This window comes from Xenopus laevis, chromosome 1L (assembly GCF_017654675.1).
Source record: "Xenopus laevis strain J_2021 chromosome 1L, Xenopus_laevis_v10.1, whole genome shotgun sequence".
NCBI classification, from domain to species: Eukaryota; Metazoa; Chordata; class Amphibia; order Anura; family Pipidae; genus Xenopus; species Xenopus laevis.
The window spans coordinates 70,271,609-70,292,249 of NC_054371.1; the positions used below are offsets into that span (position 1 = coordinate 70,271,609).

General features: G+C 37.7%; 1 protein-coding gene across 10 annotated transcripts in view; it reads right to left on the reverse strand.

The window, feature by feature from the left end:
* kiaa1109.L (KIAA1109 L homeolog) overlaps positions 1-20,641 on the reverse strand; it is a 163,269-nt gene that overhangs the window by 117,729 nt on the left and 24,899 nt on the right. For all 10 annotated transcript variants that reach the window (XM_041580744.1, XM_041580740.1, XM_041580751.1 and 7 more), the window contains exons 6-11: positions 14,437-14,623; positions 11,242-11,323; positions 9,647-9,840; positions 7,657-7,736; positions 6,701-6,851; positions 4,868-5,024 (exon numbers count right to left, since the gene is read on the reverse strand). In XM_041580744.1, the coding sequence (XP_041436678.1) occupies positions 4,868-5,024; positions 6,701-6,851; positions 7,657-7,736; positions 9,647-9,840; positions 11,242-11,323; positions 14,437-14,623 (851 nt within the window). The remainder of the gene's footprint in view (positions 1-4,867; positions 5,025-6,700; positions 6,852-7,656; positions 7,737-9,646; positions 9,841-11,241; positions 11,324-14,436; positions 14,624-20,641) is intronic.

A 20,641-nucleotide genomic window follows, 5' to 3' on the forward strand; every position in this document is an offset into this window, starting at 1 on the left:
GTGGCTGCTTTAAAAATATCTTTTAATATAATTAAAGTTCTCTATTCATCTGGTTAGGAAGTAGAAAATTCCAGTAACCAAATCCATTTGAGAAAAATTGGATTCAGCCACATACATAGTATGCTCTACTATAAAATACATATAGGATAAAATGCATTGTCAAGAAAGTTTCAGAAATGACATAAAGACTAACAACTTTAGCAAACACTATTTTGTAGTTTGGAGTAGACAGACATTTACATACAGTATTTATATCTTTCAAAACTTTGTTGAAACATTTTGTGGTGTAACTTACTTTCCAGAACACCTCCACCTTAGGAAGGTCTCTACATGCAACATAATACCATACATATTGAGCAAATAATAAAATATCCCCAGCCTCTCTTTGTACGTAAGATATTTGAACTGCCAAACTCAAGCATTTACCGTAGGTGGTTTTCAGGACTTTCATGAATGGGAAAACTTCAGCTTTTATCTGTAGTTTGGTATACTTTCCTAAAATATATGGATTTCCTGGGACAATTCACTGTTTGGGAAATTTTTACTACACAGTAACTGTAGGCAATGTATTGATGGTGTAGTAGCTCGAATGAGAGCCATGATAATTTATATGTAGTACCGTATTTAAATTCTAGGGTCTGTACGTGCCACATACCAAAACTGTAACGAAGATGCCTAACATTTGTTTTTAAGATGTTTTATCTGTGTCTAATTTGATATTTGTGCGATCAGATGCTGATGAAGTGTAAGCTTTGAGGCAATTATCACAGATTTCATAAAAAAGCTAAGTTCTACTAAGCTTTGCAGTAGCACAATACTTTCAGCTTATCAGAATGTAAGCATCAGAATTCTATCATGAAGAAATTTTAAAGTTAGGAGAAGGATTTTTAAAGTTATCCTTGCTTACCAGGGAGCCATTTTGTGTACTCGCCATTAAATCTCTTTCTCTTCAGTCGCTTGGGGGACACAGGGATACCACTAGGAGCAGGACACAACCTTAAGAAAAAACTGACTCCTCTTTCACTGGCAGGCAGAGCTTACATCAGTTTGTACCAAAGTCAAGAGGAATATATATAAAATTTGAACTGAATAAAATGAACTTTAGATCTACAGTATCTACATGTCTGACAGAGAGTGAAGGCCTCTATCCATGGAGGGAAGCCCTGTGTAACCCAAGCGACTGAAGAGAAAGAGATTTAATTGGGAGTACACAAAATCTCATTTTCTCCAAGTCTGCTTGGGGGACACAGGAACAGTGGGGACGTACCAAAGCTGTCCCCTGTAACCCGGGTGGGAGAATGAGGCTATGTTTAGGTAGCCACCGCAGCCTGAAGCACCTTTCTGCCAAAGCGAGTGTCAGTGGCCGCAAAGGTATCAAAATGGAAAAATTGAAGTCCGCGTAGCTGCCTTGCACAGCTGTTCTGCTGATGCCTGGTTGATGTAAGCCACCACTGTAGCATTGTCTGACTGTACTTTCACAGCTTGACCTATTAGGTCTTGTTGCTAATGGAGCAGGCGGATTGCTCAAATCTCGAGCAAGTTGATCGGTGGCTTCTTTTCGTCTGGTTACCATTTGCCCTGTGCTGACCTGCCCTCAAGAACGGCTCCCCAGCCGAATAGACTGGCATCCGTTATTAGGAAGGACAGACGGATCTCCTGGAGTAGAGTTTCCAGACTGTTTTATGTTGCACTGAAGCTCCCTGAGATGGAGTTGGGCGAATGGGTTGGCTGGGTGTCAGGGAGGACTTGTTCAGATTCAGGACCCAGTTGAGTTCCTGAAGTTTGTCCATTGTCACTAACAATGACCGTTGGGGCTCCTGAAGTGAGGACGCCTTGATTAGAAGGTCATCCAGGTATGGAGTGATGGAGACTCCCGCTTTGTGAATCAGTGCGGCAGCTGCGGCCATGATATTGGTGAAGGCTTGAGGGGGCCGATATGAGGCCTGAAAGGAAGGCTTGCAAATTGGTAGTGGCAATTTTGGAAGGCAAACCGCAAGTATTTCCTGTGTGGAGGGAAAATATGTATATGCAGGTAGGCATCCTTTATGTCGAGTGAAATAAGGAATTGCCCTGGGGACATAGCTGCAATCACCGATCGGAGGGACAACATTTTGAATTTTTGCATTGAATGAAATGGTTCAGTTCCTTGAGATCCAGGATGGGACGGACAGACCCGTCCTTTTTGGGGACTATGAATAGGTTTCAGTATTACCCCTTGAAAAGCCTCCCGGGAGGAACGGGACGATTACTCCTGCGAGGAGAAGGCTGGAAATGACTTCCTGGAATGCTGTGCATTTGTTTTGTTCTTGGGGTAACCTGGACATGAAGAAACGGTGGGGAGGAATCGAGGTGATCTCCAGGTGATAACCTCGGGTAACTACCTCATGAATCCAGAAATCTTGAATGAGTGTGACCCATGCGTCGGCAAAATGACTTAATCTCCATCCTATAGGTGCCGTGTCTGTGATTGCAGTGTCATGCTGAGAAGTCTTGTCCACAACCTTTGAGGTGTGTTTTCGGTTTTGCCAGGTTGGTCTTGGTTTGTTGCGAAAGGTGGGATACAGGTGTGTCTACTGATGGAAATGACAACCATTTTTTTTTTTAATTTTAGCCGAGAATGGATAAAGTTTCAGGAAGTGACAGCTGGTTTGGAAGCATCTCTCTGGTTTGTCCCACTCCTGCTGGATGATTTGAACGAGTTGAGAGGGGAAAACTGGTGATGTCTTGCTGTGTCTCTTGAAGAGAACCTTGGAGGAATCAGCCGATGCCTCTGGCTCTTTAGGTGAAGGGTCTCTAGCACAGAAGAGATGTGTATCTACGGTTTCTGAAGAGTCTGTGTGGCTCCTCCTCTTCTAGCTCTAAGTCCGAGGATAGCTCGCCCTCCGAGCAATCAAGAACTTCCACTGAATCTGTTGGGATGGGGAAAAATGTCTGGGGGGGATCACTCGCCTCCTCAGATGAGGGAGCGCTGCGCTTTAAGGGTCTCGCTTTTGGATTATCTAGGCATGAAAGGAGCCTGTCTAAGGACTGGGCTAGCTTCAGTATCCCTATGGCTAGTTGAGACGCCAACTCTGGCGTAGTGTGCCCTGTGTGGAGAGACTTCCCTGCTGCTAGGTGAAAGATTCCCCTGGGTGGCCTGGTTCGCTAGAGGTGGATTAAGTTCTGGGGGTTCTTGTTGGTGTGGCACTTAGCACATAATGGTTCTTTGTGCCCCTGGGACAGACGTTTGCGGCATTTGGCACAAGCAAGAAATTTAACGGACGCTGGTGGTGCTCTCCTAGAGAAGAGGCTGTCACTTGGCCCTTCAGACATGGTAACAAGAAGTAGCAATGCACCAGTGAGGGTCTGTGTGTAAGGGAAGGAGAGATCAGTATGGCTGGATGGTCTGTGCACCACACGAATAGGACCCCGGAGACAGGTCCCACGTAGGGGGATGTCAATGGAGCTCTGTTACATGGTGTAAAAGTTCTGAACAACCCCTGGAGTCAGAAAAGACCAACCAGAAAACATGTAGAATCCTAACCTCCTGAGGACACAACACAAACTGACTTAAGCTCCGCCTGCTGGGGGTATAGCCAGTGTAGGAGGAGTCCGTTTTTTCTTAAGGTTGTATCCTGCCTTCAAGTAGTACCAGCTATACCCCACTGTCCCTGTGTCCCCCAAGCAGGGAGAAAATAATGATTTTAACAAAAGAAAAGTGAACTCTCTCATAGGCGAGTGTAGAAGGATTTCTGTAGCACAGATAACAACAGAGGGAAGCGGAGAGATGAAGGAGGCTGGTAGTCAGTTTAATAAGGTTACAGTAGTAAATGCATGGTGGAGTTGTTGCTTCTATGATAAGAGGAAAACACAAAAAAATAGCATGCCATTAGCAATATCTCTAAATGGAAGTGTAGGGCCAGATTTGAGCAGAAAGACTGAAATCAGTTATGCTTTTGTTAGGTTTCAGATTGCATTGGTTCATGCAGGAGGAGATATCAAGATACTATCTCTATGCAACTAGTGTATATGAAGATATTGGGGGGAAAAAGCCCAGTATAGAACCTTGATACACCCTGCACTAATGTAAATAAAAGAAACCATATATAATAAAGAAAATTCTAAACAATATTATACTACATAAGAGGCTCCCTTTTTTCACAGTGGTATTAGTTTAAAGTAAAAGATGCAAAATAATACATTTGAAAGAATGTAACATCTGTCTGCGCTGACATCCTTTACCATCTAATAGCATACCTGTTCCCTGAAAACCAATATTCCCTGCTGCAAGGAAACCATGTCCTTATTAAACCTAAAACAGCAGATGAGCATGCTCCCAAAGATTTCTGGTTCAGTAAGCCTATATAACTAGCCTTAAAAACTGCAGAACCAGAGCAATGTGGCATTTCACTGTGTTTTATTACTGTGTGACAGTTTGCTTCCCACACACCGTCACAGCAAGCAGCTCTCTCTGCTTTCAGAGAGAAGCTTTCCACAGAGAATTTATAGTGAAGATGTTTACGTTTTGTAACACTAATTACAATTGCTTGTTGACTATTTGGCTCGCCTTCCTGCAGGTTTCTCATTGTAATGCCTCTTTCTACTAACACAAAAGATCGCAAAAATTTAAAACGCTCACGTTTATTATCAGTAGTTCTGAAGCCTTCATATTTTCCTACTAAAAATATGATCTGTTCATCAGGAATTTTATGTCTAAAAATGCTTAAAATAAAGAAGCTTGGCATAAAAACTGGCAGCTATATTCTTGACAGTAAGTGAAAAGATAAAATAGAATGCAAAAGGCCTGAGAAGACTATCTCCCAACCCTCCAATGGGTTCACTATATATATATTTATTAATTAAGACTTTATTTAACACATACACTTACCCTGTTTTTGGTGAACAGGAGATCTATTGTAGCATTTGCAATGATGTTCATTCTTAATTCAAAAGCCTGTATCTGGCGCGGTTTTCCTGGCTGGGCAACCTCTGAAACTTTCATGACCTGGTAGTCAGGCGGGAAGAAAAACTTCCACAAGCACTCTCTTTAAAATGAAAGCCAAAGAAAAGGAATTAAGCCAAATGAAATCCTAGTATGTAGAGGATCTTCAATAAGTTTCAAAATAACAAGCACACAAAAAGGCAATCACATAAGAAAAGAAAAAAAATGACTCCAACAAAGATATCGTTCTGAGATTTAGAGGCAGGATGGGTTGGTCTAGGCCAGTGTGGGTTGGAGTTGTGTTTGACTTCTGCAGAAGCTTGCAACTGGCGTGCACAGCTTCTGAGGTGGCAGCACCAAGTGGGTCCCGGGCACCCCAGTTCAGCACTGTTTAGAGTATAACCCCATTGTTTAACATGGGTTCAATGAACATGGCTTGTGTTCTGTTTGCATAATTTTTTAATTAAGAAATGTATATTATTTTGTCATTCTTGAGCTAAACAGGACAAATGGGCAAATTGAGGCTACTCCATGTCTAGGTCTTGAGAGGGAGATAATTAGATTAATAGTGAACACATAATCCTCCTGCATAATGGATGTGTTTATCTGTAAGCCTAAAGAGTCACAACAAAGGGTGAAGGGAAAGGGTTGTTTATACAGAGCTCGGTCTCTATAGTTACACTAACTAAGGGAGCCAAATTTCAGTATTCAACCAAGATTAATATGTTATAGATGTATTCATAACAAGTATTAAAAATATATGGTGGTACTGGTCCCTTTAACTGCTTGCCTGACCACAGAAATAATAAAGCATAAATCAACTCCTCAGTATGTCAGTAGTCTCCTTGATATAAGGCCCTCAAACCAGCAGTGAAAGAACTTGTCTGCTGTCAGTAATGTGCACCAGAATCTAACTCCATTCCATTGAAATTCCTAGAATCACTACCCAAAGTCCTCCTATATCATCTTAAAGGAATTGTTCAGTGTAAAATAAAAAAACTGGGTAAATAGATAGTCTGTGCTAAATAAATAATGTTTCTAATATAGTTATTTAGCCAAAAATGTAATATATAAAGGCTGGAGTGACTGGATGTGTAACATATCAGTCAGAACACTACTTCCTGCTTTTCAGCTCTCTTGGATTACACTGACTGGTTACCCTGGTTACCAGGCAGAAACCAATCAGAGACTTGAGGGGGGGGCCACATGGGTCATATCTGTTGCTTTTGAATCTGAGCTGAATGCTGAGGATCAATTGCAAACTCGCTGAACAGAATTGTAACATGTGGCCCCCCTTCAAGTCGCTGACTAACTCAGAGTTATAGATCTGAAAAGCAGGAAGTTGGATTCTGGCTGTTTTATTAGACATCTGTTTACTCCAGCCTTTTTACATTACATTTTTGGCTAACTAACTATATTAGAAACATTTTTTATTTTGTACAGCCTACTTATTTACCCAGTTTTTATTTTCACACTGAACTGTTCCTTTAAGCAGTGGAGCACTGCAGGGGGGTCAGGCAGGACCAGAGTGTGACAGGCACAGCCAAAATTGCCTCAGATCTGTGTTGGCACCTGTGAGCACCTTAGAGCCTAGTTCATTTCCAGCAATGCCTTGCATTCTTTTGTTATTCTTAGGTTAGTCTGTTACAAGTCATTTGAGAAGTGGAGTGGACTAACAATATAACGTATGAGCATCCAGTTTAATGTCTTTATGTGGACAATCCATTTAATCTTTAGTCAAAATACAAACATAAATAACAATGAAACATTAGGTTATACCTCTGTCTATCTGCCCAGGGACCGTAGTTGAAGTCTGTCCCTTTCCCACAAACTATGTCCAATCCCCAACAAGGAGGTAGGTCTTGCAACTTTGCATCTTCTGTGTTGGCTTCATCTTCTACGTTTTCTCCAGAATCTTCAGGAACAAGCCCTACAAAGGCATGCATCGAGTCACATGATTGAAACAAAACACAAGATACACAATTTCATAGCATATACGGCAACAGTAAACAAATTTATCTAGGTGTAAATATAACCATTAATATGGAAGAAGCAAGCATAAATAAATCGAGCAGGCAAGAAGACTTCTACAGAGCAGGGTTGCACTATAGAAATGATGCAGATTTTTTAATACCTAGAAAGTTGTTTTAATACAACTATAATATTAGCTAATAATACAGAAGTATTTGTTACATTTTCTAACAAACATTACTGGAACACCTCGGGAATCCACCATTAATTGCAAGTATAGAGAACCCAGTAAAACATTCCTTCAAGATCCAGTAATTATGTGTATACGGCGCACATAAAAATATATACAGGTATGGATTTGACTGCATTGGTTTTAAAATTTTTGTATTCATATTTTTTCCATAAATAGCATATATTATTACAGCCATTGTTTTCCTTAATACATGAAACTAATACATTACTTAACTATCTGAAATGTATTAAAAATGTAGCCAGTATACATAGGGTGAAATAAAACTGTACACCCCAATTATTTTGAAATGGGGTAGAGCAGGACAGTAATTTAGGTTCACAAGAGGTCAAAAGTAAAAAATAAATAAATAGATCCAGCAGTGGTTATGATTAAGTGTCAAGTTGATGTTTATCATGCACATCAAGATGTCTAACAAGATATGCAAAAGTGCAATACATTACACACTGAAATGGATTAACTATGGATGCAATTACATTCAACTAGCTATTCCTATGCTTCAGAAGCAAATTACCTGGCTCATCCATGTAGTAGTAGATGTCAACATCATTAGACTGCATGACTACAAATCCTTCTCCCATGAGCCTAGGAGGCCTACAAAAGGTTAGAGAAAGATTGATGGAAAAATGCTCTCTTATATTAAACAATTAGTAAAATGTTTGCAAAGAAAAGTGAGAGACTGTCAAGGGACTGAATATTTTTGCAAGAGACAACAGTTGTTTTATTCCAGAAACAAAGTGACACAGACTTTATTACCACATGCAGTGTGGTAATAATGATTAGGATTAGTTTGGACTGCAATAACACAATTACCGTTACACCAATAATTTATACACTGTCAAGAGTATTCTACCTAGAAAAGAAATCTGTATTTAAAAGGATACAGAATTCAAATCATTGAAATGTTATGCCCAGGGCCCTTGGGATGACAATTCTTTCCAAATTGGCCATGTATTGGCAATACAAAGGCAGAGACTGTTAGGACAAATTCAGTTTGCTGCCCATTGTAATTAGGTACGGTCACAGTAACTAGATGTATTTCTTAAGTCAGGTCATAAACGTCAGGTGGTTGTATCACTAAAAACAAGAAATTAGCTGTGACCTTCAGGAAATCCAGTTCTGGGATTAAAAAAGAAAAAAATATCACTTTACCTAATTTCATTTAAAATTGTATTTAAAAACACTTTCCCTAAGTTTGACTTCTGTATGTAGTAATGTGCTGAATATGCGGAATAGTAGCTTATTGTCCTTTCATCTCCAAGTCTATTGACTCAATATACACTGGCAATGCAAAAAAGTTGAAATAAAGGTTTCATGTAAAACATTTCAAAATCTCAGCTGAAGATTCAAAAATACAAAACAACACATATCCGTGATGAATACTAAATAGCTATAGTGATCAAAGCAGAGGAATTAAATTATTATTTTAATGATAAAAGTACTTTTCTTGTACTTTCCAGAGCAACTGTAGAAGCTTTAACAAAGAAAAGTAATTTTATTACAAAGATAATATTTGGATGAACGTCTGTTAGTAAAACAGTAGTCGTCATAGCTTGGTAAATATTGTAGGCCTAAAATAACCTAAATTTCTTTAGGATTATGTCAAGACCTATTTTAACAATTTAAGTTCTATCCTCTGCCCTGAATTTCCACTTTAGCAATGTTTCTTAGGCTTTTTTTAAATCTGAAAGCACTTTGGGAACATGGAGTGATGAACAAATCTCTGTGAATGAAAGGAACTTTTTCCTCCTTAAATAAAGAGAAAACAAATGTATGCATTTATATTACAAATATTTGTGTGTGTTTTAAATACTTCACAATGAAATGGAGATAAAAGTAACATTTTTGATCTCTCACTCTGCAATACTAGCCCCAACAATATGCAAGTTAAGCAACCTAAAATTTAAGGCTATAGCTGTAGAAAATACACTAGCAAAGACTAACTGAGCTGTGTTAGCTTGCAGTGGGTCACAAAAAACCATCCAATATGATCAGAGCAGCTCCTACAGAATTCTCTAGGACTTTAATACAAAATTTCACCAGGTAAGAATTGTCAGAGGTTTTTGTTGTTTTTACACATAAATCTTGAACTTTAAAAAAAATAAAGAAATAAAGAAAACAACAAAAATTTTTAGATTTGTGGGAAAAAATAGAAATGTGATTGTTCGTAAATTGGCACGAGTTCACTGAACAAAATGTCAGACCATACACTTGGCAATAATTCCTACTGATGTTGAGTTGGGAAGCAATTTCTTGCATTTGCCCACCCTCTCATAGAGCAAATAAATCACCCAGTATGCCATTTCCAAATGCAAACTAAAGCCCCCAGAACACGGTTACCTCAAGAGCACTGTTCCTCCTATACCAAACGTATCTGCTCTGCTTATTTGATGCACTTTTCATTACTTAAAAGTGTATGTTTTTTTAAAACACTTCATGCAATGAAAAGACAAATGGCCACTCCATTAAAAAAAAAGAAACCAATAAAAAAGAAATTTTCTTACTCATCATTTTGTAAGCCAACATATCTTGGACTGGGGACCAGCATGACTCGAACATTTTCCAGTTTTCCCTTCAGAATGTGCATGAATTGGTCTAGATGACTTGATGGAGGCTTGGTAGTATAGGTGAGGAAGGCATCATCAAAATTCACACACAATGTTTGGGGCTGGTAATGATTACCAAAAGCCAAACGCCCCTAAAAGTAACAAGCATTTTTATGAAGTCATACCTAATTCACAATAGCCTCATATTAATCATAATAATACATAATATACCCAAATGCTCCTGCATGTATAGAATCTATTATCCAGAACTCGTGACCCAAGGTTTTCCATATATGCTCCTGCATGTATAGAATCTATTATCCAGAACTCGTGACCCAAGGTTTTCCATATATGGGATTGTGCGAGAATTTGGATCACCATACCTTAAGTCTTCTAAAAATCATTTAAAAGGAGAAGGAAACCCTTTCGGCACAAAAGCCGGCCTACCTCCCCCCCGGGGAAATCCCCTTAGTTGCTACTTACCCCTCGGCACATGTCCTCTCCTGTGGAGTTCGCAGGCGGCATCTTCTCCCGTGCGGTCTTCTTCCTGGATTCCCCGGCGTTTGGCGGCGCATGCGCAGTAGGAGCATTTGCCGGTTTAGCTCTACTGCGCATGCGCAAAAGTCACAAAGTTACCAAAAAAGAAATTGGAAAACTTTGTGACTTTTGGCGCATGCGCAGTAGAGCTGAACCGGTAAATGCCTCCTACTGCGCATGCGGGTAATCCAGGAAGAAGACCGCACGGGAGAAGATGGCGCCTGCAAACTCCACGGGACAGGACCTGCGCCGAGGGGTAAGTAGCAACTTAGGGGAATTTTCCCTGGGGGGGGGAGGTAGGCCGGGGGGAGGAGGTGTTCTGCGCCAAAAGGGTTTCCTTCTCCTTTAAACATTAAATAAACCCAATAGAATTGTTTTGGCATCAATATGGATTTGTGCCGTTTAGTACTTCATACAGTACTGTTTTATTATTACAGAGAAAAAGGAAATTCTTTTAAAATATTATAATTATTGGTATAAAATATGGAAGATAACCTTCTTGTAATTCAGACCTTTCTGATAAAGGGTTTTTGAACAAGGGATTCCATAGCTGTACTATATAACGAATCTGTTTTCTGTTAGCACTGGGTTGAATAGTACAGTCTCATTTCTATCGTTAAGCACAGCCAGGAGAGAAGCTAAAGTTCCAGTTCACATCCTCAACTACTAATGCATCATTCACTGGCAGATATGATGCATCTGCAGATCAAATGTCCAAACCTGCCAATTGGGCCAATACCCATAGTACGTACTGTATTTATGTTTTGTTATTTTTGGATGGGTGCTTCTTATAGTATCAGCTTAAATTTGTCAATTTGTTAAATCTCTAAAAAGACTGATCTGTTGGTAATCCATTATTTGTGGGAGAATTTTCCCCCCACTTTTTCCATTATTTATTTATTTATTTATTTATTTATTTATTTATTTTAAAAACTAAAATGTGTCTGTGAAGTTTAAAAAAAATCTGTCTTTCAATCACTGGATGTTTAAAGCATGCTTAAACATGTTATACTTACTGTGCTTATATTGACTTTAATGACTGGTATGAGTGACCTCCATGATGAGGATGGATCTGGAGATTCTGTTTTGAACCTGGCACTAAAAGACAAATCAGATATTCAAGTATCTGCAAGGGTTGTGCACCCAAAAATAAACTTTTGCATCACAAAAGTAAATTTAATTTTAAAGGTAAAATGTAATATAAGCCTCATTTCATGAAATCATAGACTTTCTAAATATAACCCATTAAAATTCTGTAAAAATTTTTAAATAATTAAGGTACTCTGGACTATCTGCTTTTCAGCAATCTGTCCCTCTACATACAGCCTTTGTGCTTGAGTCGTTTATTTTTAAGGACAGTTATTTCTAATAAGTTGTCCAGACACTAGGCACACACATATAGTATTTGACCTGTCATTTAAAGCTGGACTCAGAGTCCTGCATGAAGAGAGACAGCATTACCCCCCTCAACAAATAAAGTTCCTTATATTCATGAGATGGAACTCTCATTAATTTTCATTCTGCTACTACTTTACCTTTCAGCATTTTCCATTATACGTTATTTACACATTTTTTTAACTTTTTTTTTTTTTTTTTAATTTTACCAGCAATTATACATTTTTTCATGGAAGGCAGAAGCAAACAAAATATGTGCTAAAGCACCCTCTCCAGCATCTGATACATTTTGGTAGATGGCATTCAGTCTCTCTGGAGTTTAGTACTAGTTTAGTAGTATCTTAAAGATATTTTCCTTATGTCTTATGCACACAATGATTTCGTGGCATTCTCCCATATTTGAGCCCGAGTTTCATAGTCTTGTTCTTTATGGAAACTATTTCCCAGTATCTAAGTATTTTGGAAACCCATCTTCTGGTAGAGTCACTAAACATGAGAATATTATGCCGTGGTCCTACGTGACATATCTGTTCAAAGGATGTTTGAGAATAGCTAGTCAGACCTCTGGTTAATGTGGAGAGATAGTGGGATATTTGAAAGTATTGGAATATCGGTATATAATTTCTTTGTACCTTTTTAAGTACCTGTGGGTATGTCAGTATTTCATTAGTTGTTGTGGCAATCATATCATTAACATGAAATAATTCTGGAGATTCCCAATAACATTGAAAATTGGATGCACACCTGGGAAGAATTCGCAATTTCCTATCAAGGATCGTAAAAGGCTTTTAAATTACCCTAAGCCATACTGTTTGCTAGCTTTTTTCCACATCTCATGGGTTAACTTAACCAAATTAAACATGTTGTTTTTCACATTGTATTCTTGTATCTTACCCCATATAATACCATTGAGATGTAGAGGTTGGACACTAAGGGACTCTAGCAATGACCATTTAGTCGTTGGTATAGCCGTAGCCCAGTACGTTATCTGTCTCAACTGGGCTGCAGTATAGTATTTTACTATGTCTGGTACCGAGGCCACCTTAGGTAATTAAACCTTTAGATAACCTTGGTTTTCGGGATAAACTGACATATTGATCTTTGATTTTCTCTCATTTACCGGTAACGTTTCAAATAAGTATAAAATGCAAGGAAGGATATTATTTTAACTACAGATATCCTACCGAACCAGGACAGTGTCATGCTGTTCCACGCCTGAATGTCTTTCCTGACCTGTTGAAAGATGTCTGGGATATATATATACTTTATACAAAGTATCATAGGACTTATTTTAACCCCCAAGTATTTAATATAATCTTATGAAATAGCCTTTGAGTCAATTGTCCAATTGCTTTTGAGCCCCTGAAATAAAGTGATTCTGTTAAAAAAGGCTTTAGTTCCTCCCATTTTTATGCAATCTTTTTGTTCAACCCACTGAAATAAAGCTGAAAGTGAGTTTTTTTCATTTCAAATTCATTGTGGTAATGTACAGAACCAAAATTAGAAAAAAGTTGTCTCTGTCCTAAGATTTATGGACCTAACTATATATAAGAGAAACCATGTTGCAACAGTTGACTGCCTTTCAATCAAGACTCAATATTTCACAATGCCTTGCACACTTTTCAGATTGTCCTTCTCTACATGTCTGTTGCTCTTGGAACATGCAATGCATTGTGGGATTTAGATTCTTGAGGAGAACGGATTACTGCAACACTGGTTTAACGGTACATGTACTCAGGACAAGCAGTGCACAAAAAAACAGGGAAGATATGGCTTTCAAAAGCAGTTATATTTACAATTAATTAAAACAATTAATAAATGGTTAATTGACAAGTAGGGGCATATTTATCAAAAAGAAATTCACCCACTTTCTATCCATTCCTATGGGATTTTTTAAATCATGGGTGAAAATTTGTTTCTAAAATTCCCATGGGAATGAAGAGAAAGTGGTGAATTATTTATCTGTGAGCTTTAATCTCACATTTTACATCTACCCCTTAATGTAAGGTTGTTTTAAATGAAATGGTTTTTTTAATGTAAAATGTTATAACTGGTTTTCCTTTCAAGAGCTATATTTCACAAATCAGCACTATCCATTAAAAGAATACAGGATACACAGATAGCAGACATATAGAGTAACTAGATAAAATGAAATCGTTCCAAAGAGAAGTAGCCCTCTATTAGCTTTTGCTGTGTGTCTATGTGAATAATGGGTTATATGGAGAGGGACTAAATGAACACAAAAAGGCACAACATTAAAAACAAGCAAGTCTAATAAATCTTTTAAACAATTTTAAGTTTGTTTGAGTTTTATATACATTTAAATATAATGTAATGTTACTAAGCACTGCATACTTGGTTCCGAACCACTATTATTGTTTACACAAATATGCTGCTGTGAAAAAAGTAGATCATCAGACAACGGATAGGTTGTGTTGAATACAAGGACTTTAGTTCTTACACAGAAAGAGAAATGCCATTTATGGGTCTCTAAAGGAATGAAAAACTGTACCTGCAAATATCCTATTTTATATGAGAACTTGATCAACAGAAACACTTCAAATATTTTAAAAAAAATGTTTGTACTTTGCTGGTCATTAAAACATATTCTACATGCAAAATACTTCATATGGGTATTATTGTAGCAATGCAATAGAAGGTGCAAATGCTGTCTTTGTGAAAGTAACACATAACGGATTGTTTGCTATAGTGACACGTGAGCAAAATTTGCACCACTTTTTACATCATTAGTGTTAATCAGTTGCATCACACCGATTGAGTTTGAAAATCACATGGACATATGTTCAAATGAATACCTTTCAAGGTCAGACTGTGACTTCTCTTTTTCACTCTCTTGGACCTTTTCGTCTTCTTTCTTGGGTGGGAATATTGTTTGATCCAAACCAAAAACTTCTTGAAGGTGGCCATAGATATCAGAGCGATTGTACACATGGAACTCAAAATCATTGACAGTTATGTATAACCTAGTTTCTGCTTTGGGATCTAAAAGGAAAACATATTTTGAATGCAAAATGTCAGAAATATTTTTGCAAGGTTGTACAAATTCAGTGTTTTATTGCCTAAAATCCCTAAACATGGTATCATGCTACACAACGCCAAGATGGTCGTTAAATCAAGACGCCTACAAGAAGTTACTATTATCAGCAGAAACCCTATATTATAGAGGAGATAACTATTCATCACTTTTACACCACTGTGCCCAACAAGGCACCACCCACCACAGGGAACATAGCAGATATACTGATGATGTTCAAAGATAAAACAGCAAGGTAGTGATACATTTCCTTCTGTGTTTTCAGTATACAGGTCCTCACAAAGTGTTAGAAGTGCCATCCAACATCAATAAAATAAAAAGATGAAACATTTTCATTCCAGAGAACAATTTCACACTATCGGTCTTTCATTCTATTGTGCACAACATGCTTTGGATCAACAAAGCATATTGGGTTTTTTGTTTTTTTTTAGTCAAAACAAGAGTATGGTAAAATATGGCACTCTATCAAGACTGTAACCACAATTTAGTATCATGAGCAAAATACTTATATATTTATTATACAAATATCAAAATCATTAAAAAACAAATTGAAAAGCAAAGGATCATGGGCAAACCCTGTGGCACTCCACCAACATTATTAGAAAACGTCTTATTAGAAAATGTTCCGTTTGCCACCACTCTTTGTAATCTATCCTTCAGCCATTCACTATCTAAAGGTGACCATACACAACCTCCCTTAACGAGCAGATCTTATAGTGTATGGTCACCTTCAGTACAAATCATGTTCAAGGCCAATATTCTTAATTTAATCTGTAACCTTCAGTGCAGCACTATACCAAATGCTTTAGCAAAATCTATACCAACAACCACCTGTTTTTTGTACGGCAATAATAGATCTCTGGCACAAGCTATTGCGTATAAAAATATGTAGTCACAAATACATGGTATCGTAACTTGCAATGTTGCAATAGTATTTCATACCTTAGTGGCCCCTCCAAAGGCTCTCCTACCACCGATGGCAAACTAACAGGATTATAGTTTACAGGCTTAGAATCAGATCCCTTTTTGAATAATGGCACCGCGTTGGTATGGTGCAGAGAGACTAGCAAATTACTAGACATCAAAAATTCAGTTACATAACTATTTTATAACATAGTAACTTATCAGGTCCTGGACCATTACATGTTTTTGTCACTTTTGAATTTCCTCTTGACACAAAATGTAAATAATTAGAACCAGAACCAAAAGTGCATCTTTCCTAGTAGGCTCCTGAACTACCTGGAATACAAAGTTGTGATTTAGAATTTTAACAAACCTGTTCGCTTTTTACGACTGAAATCAATATCTGGATAAAGTCACTCATAATAACAACTTAACCTATTTGTGAAGCATCGCCCATTTGTAAAAGTAGCTGGGTTTCATTCTCCTCACTTACACCATGCAGTTTGTAGCATACGCTAATGATAATTTTCTTATTTACCTTAAACGGCACCTGTTGGGCAAAAATATTATCCCTAACCAAAGGTGCGGGCTCCAGTTGGAGGTAACAGTAGTTTGTTTGTTTGTTTTTTAATTGCCCACCCCCCGCCAGCGCTATGCCACCCGTGCCACGGTGGGGCAGACTTATGCTCATAATCATCATCATCATTTATTTATATAGCGCTGTGAAGATACGCAGTGTATAATGATCAAATAACACAACTTACTCATTATGCAAGTGACGTCAGAAGCGCATTGCGCACATGCGATATGTACAACATGGCCGCTCGCACCGGGAGCTCCTTCCTGGTGGGAGTGTCCTAGCGCTGGCAGGGGGACATTAAAAAAAAACAAAAAAAAAACAAAACACAAAACTACTGTTACTCCCAACCGGAGTGTAGGATCTATAAGTCCGCATCTTAGGTTCCTGGATAATATTTTTACCCAACAGGTGCCCTTTAAGCTCAGATGTCATCTTTACCCATAAGCCTTCTGCCCTACAATCCTTCATAATTTCTTTACACTCACAGCCCTAACACATATTTCATCCTACCAGGTCTCAGAAATTCCAGTTAAATTATAATTTTCTGTACATTTAATTTTCTCTAGGAACCCAAAGTCTGTTATATTAAAAGAAGTGGACAAAACCTTGCTGGTAAACGGGCTGCATAACTGCATAGCAGGGAAAAGGTTAAAGTGACTCATTGCATAGGCACCTACACTGGTGAGTCATATAAGGTTAATTACAAATCAGTAGTATACACCAGCTATAAAACAATCAAGCAATTCTAATGTAGGAGTATGCTACACCTATAAAAATTGTTGACAATGAACACTTTTATCTGGGTTTTCAAAACAACATGGGACAAGTTACAATACTTAGAAGGGAAGCTCTAACTGACTCACATGTAGAAATGACAGCTTGTGGTTAATGTCAGACAGAGCTATCTGGTACTGATTTAATGTACATTTTCAGCCTGTATATGATCTATTACATAGCATGGAGTGGTCTAGGAAATTTTTTAACATACTGAAAAACAGCTGCTGAAATATTTACTCTGTGCTATCAACCCTCAATTTACTAAGAGCAACTATAATATTATTGAACTCTATGGGATTAGCAGGTTTGGAACCATGCTTCGCTGAAATACGCCACATATTTTCAATATGGCGGCCAAACTCTTGCAAGGTTAATTGTGCATATATGCGTTGTTTTATGTAAACTGCTATTCTACTTGGCTTTTTTCACAAACATTTACTAAATTTCTTCTGAACAGAATTATGGGGAACAAGAAAAAACAGAATTGTATTTTGGGAAACAATGACCACAGACTGAAAACTCATATCATTCGCATGTGGTGTATTTACACTCACTTGCGCGTTTTTAAAAACACAAATTAAATTGTCCCATGTGAGTTCACCCTTAAGGCTTAAGGTGAGGGCCTCCTAACACTACCCTACCTATAGCCCACCAATAAGGTGTTAAGCAAACACTCCTTGTGATGATAAGAGGTTAATCTTAAAATTTAATTTAAGTATGATGCATGCAGTGGAATTCTAAGACAGAATTTTCTCTTTTTTTTTTTATTCTTTGTGGTTGTTCTGGAGCCTTCCAATATCAACAATTAACTTGTTGCTAAGGTAATCAGTTAATGACCAGGGAATGAGCATTGATCAATACTCCATCTTTTTTGTATGCTTGTAGCAAATTTGGCCAGATTAGTAGCACTTCCATAGTATTTATTTATTTTTACTTAGCCTTGGAGTGCTCCCCCATCCCATATTTTTTGAATTTTTTGCATTGTAGAAGAGTTATTCTGCTGGACGCTTAGCAGTTATGCTGCAGGCCAAGCTACCATGTGGTTAAAGCACCCCCACATCCAACACTTTTAATGGTGATATTATGACTTTAAAAATGTGTGTTGGTCTGGGCAGTCTCTCCCTCTTAAAAGCTGCAAGTGGGGGAGGAGTAAGCCTATGAAACCAATGCTTGGCAATCTCTCTCTTTAAAATTGAATGGCAAGGGAGGACGAAGCCCTCTAACTTTAACTAATGCCTAGGTCAGGAGACTCTTATCCCAAGAAACGCTATCATGCAGTGAGGTGCCAGCCTTTGAATACTATGAGGTAAATAGTTAGGGAACACAATATGGGGTTTACCTTGATGTGCTATTGTGGCTTATCGATTTTATGATCATAATTTGAACTAAGTACCCCTGTTTTTTTTTTTTAAAAATACATGCACTCGCATAGATATGATACTAAATGATACTTATGAAACAGGGGACCAGGAATTGTGCATTGATTATTCCCCCCTCTTTGTACATTTTCTCAGAATATCACAGTCTACATGAAAATCAAAATAATCCTAATATTAAGAACTTTGTTCAGTTATAAACAACGGCAGACAACCCACCCTGTCACTAACGTGCCTGGGCATTTTATTTGCAAACATCAGGAGCAGGGACAAGTCTAAAGGGCCTACTTGCTTTTCTTCTCCTCATGCTTTCCTTTTTCCATATCCCCTTTTTTTCCCATTTTACACCTCTGTTGAGATTTTTTAGTTAAAAAAGTTCTAAGATCAACCTTTTCTTTAATACCATTAAATATTCCCTACTGTACACACTAAAGAACCAAATATGCCAATGATGTCAGCTATAATGCTTGTGACCTTGGGAAATCCCAACAAAAGTCTTGTATAGTCTGACTGAAAGGCAAGGTACTGTTTGCAGCAAAATTCCCCTTAATGGAAATCTATCCTGTCTAATTAATTCAGTAACAATTACTTGCTAATGCAGCAATCAGCTGCTTTATGTAATCCAAGAGAATGTTTTTCCCTATGTAATGATGTTACTGCATTAAAGGGACAGTATCCCATTTTCATTTAAGAATGCTTAAAGACGTGCCCTTGATTTAAAAATTAACAATATAACCATATACATTTAAAATCCCTATATTCTAATAATAAGATATTTTCCTCTCTTAAAACCAGGTCTAAAGCTGGCCATAGACGCAAAGATCCGATCGTACGAATCAACGTACGATCGGACTTTCCCATCTCCCGACCTTCCACTAACCATTCAGATCAAAGTCTTTACCATTCCGATCAAATAAGAACAGATCACCCAATGTTCTGCCCCTGACAGCAATCGTACGATACTTATGTCTGACAACACTAGTGACAGTCTCCCTCTGAAAATCGTACGATCGGCAATACACGCAGAGATATTATCGGCAGGCGACAGAAATTTTCTAACCTGTCCGATCGACCAAACGACCGATCTCTGACGGACTAAAAATGTCGGGCCTCTCCACACACGGTCCGAAAATCGTACGAATCCACGATTCGTACGATCGGATCTTTGCGTCTATGGCCAGCTTAAAGCCTTACATATCATATGTAAACTGCCACTTTATACAAATGTGATTAATTTTATGCCTATTTTTTGTTGCAAACTTAACACTGCATATTTGAAAATAGGTCTCATAGCATTCCTAATCTCAGGCCAGCAAATAGTGGAACATGCCTAAACATTGTTCAGTATTTTTATTTTGTGAGCAAGGCAGACAGGTTTGAGGTTTTATTTGCAACAAGTAAATAGACACCATTTGTCTTGAACCACTAGGAGAGGAATAGTTTAATTTAATTTAATTAGCATTTTATCTGTTGCACAACAGGGGTGGGACAAGTGAAGAACTCTGGTCCAACAATATGAAATTCAGAATAATGAAATTCACAAAACACATCTAATTAATTGCAGTTATCTGAAAAGACTAAATCCACATAATCCCCAAAACCACTGATTAGATAATTTCAGGATTGTATCCTTTAACATAACGTATCAATGTTTGGTATTGTGATGCATTTCCTAGACATTGTTTCTGCAGATTTATTATTCTATCTACTTGATATTCATTTAGCTATCAGCAGGCAATTTTAACACATTACAGATGATAGCATTCTCAGCGTATGCCAATGGACTGTACTTATTTGTGCAAATTCTGATCTATATGCAATATGCACTGGGACAGAAGCCTTTGTATTATGGTATAAAATGTTACATTCATTTTTAATACTTCAGTAGATACCAAAGCACAAGCAAATGTCTTCCTAGAGACTGTTTTGTGTTTGAGGACATAAAGACAAGCTGAAAAATATACTGCCATCTATATTCCTCACACACTATTGCTTTATTCTATTCACCATTACTAGACAAGTATTGTGGCCACTGTTATCCCTTCTAGGGGGTTATTTACTAAAATCAACATTTTTCTGATTAATTAATTAAAAAAAAAAAAAAATATGACCAAACTAGAATCCACAATTTACCTCATTTATCATTAAAAAAAAAAATAAAAAAAAAAAAACGTACAAAACCCATCACAGACATCTTAAGAATATCTTAAAATTGCAAATAGGACCACTGCCATTGACTTCTACAGGACCTTGACAGGTTGGACTTTTTGCAGCCTCTGGGTAGAATAAATCTTGAAAAATTTGAGGGTTTTTTTCACACCAAAAAAAAA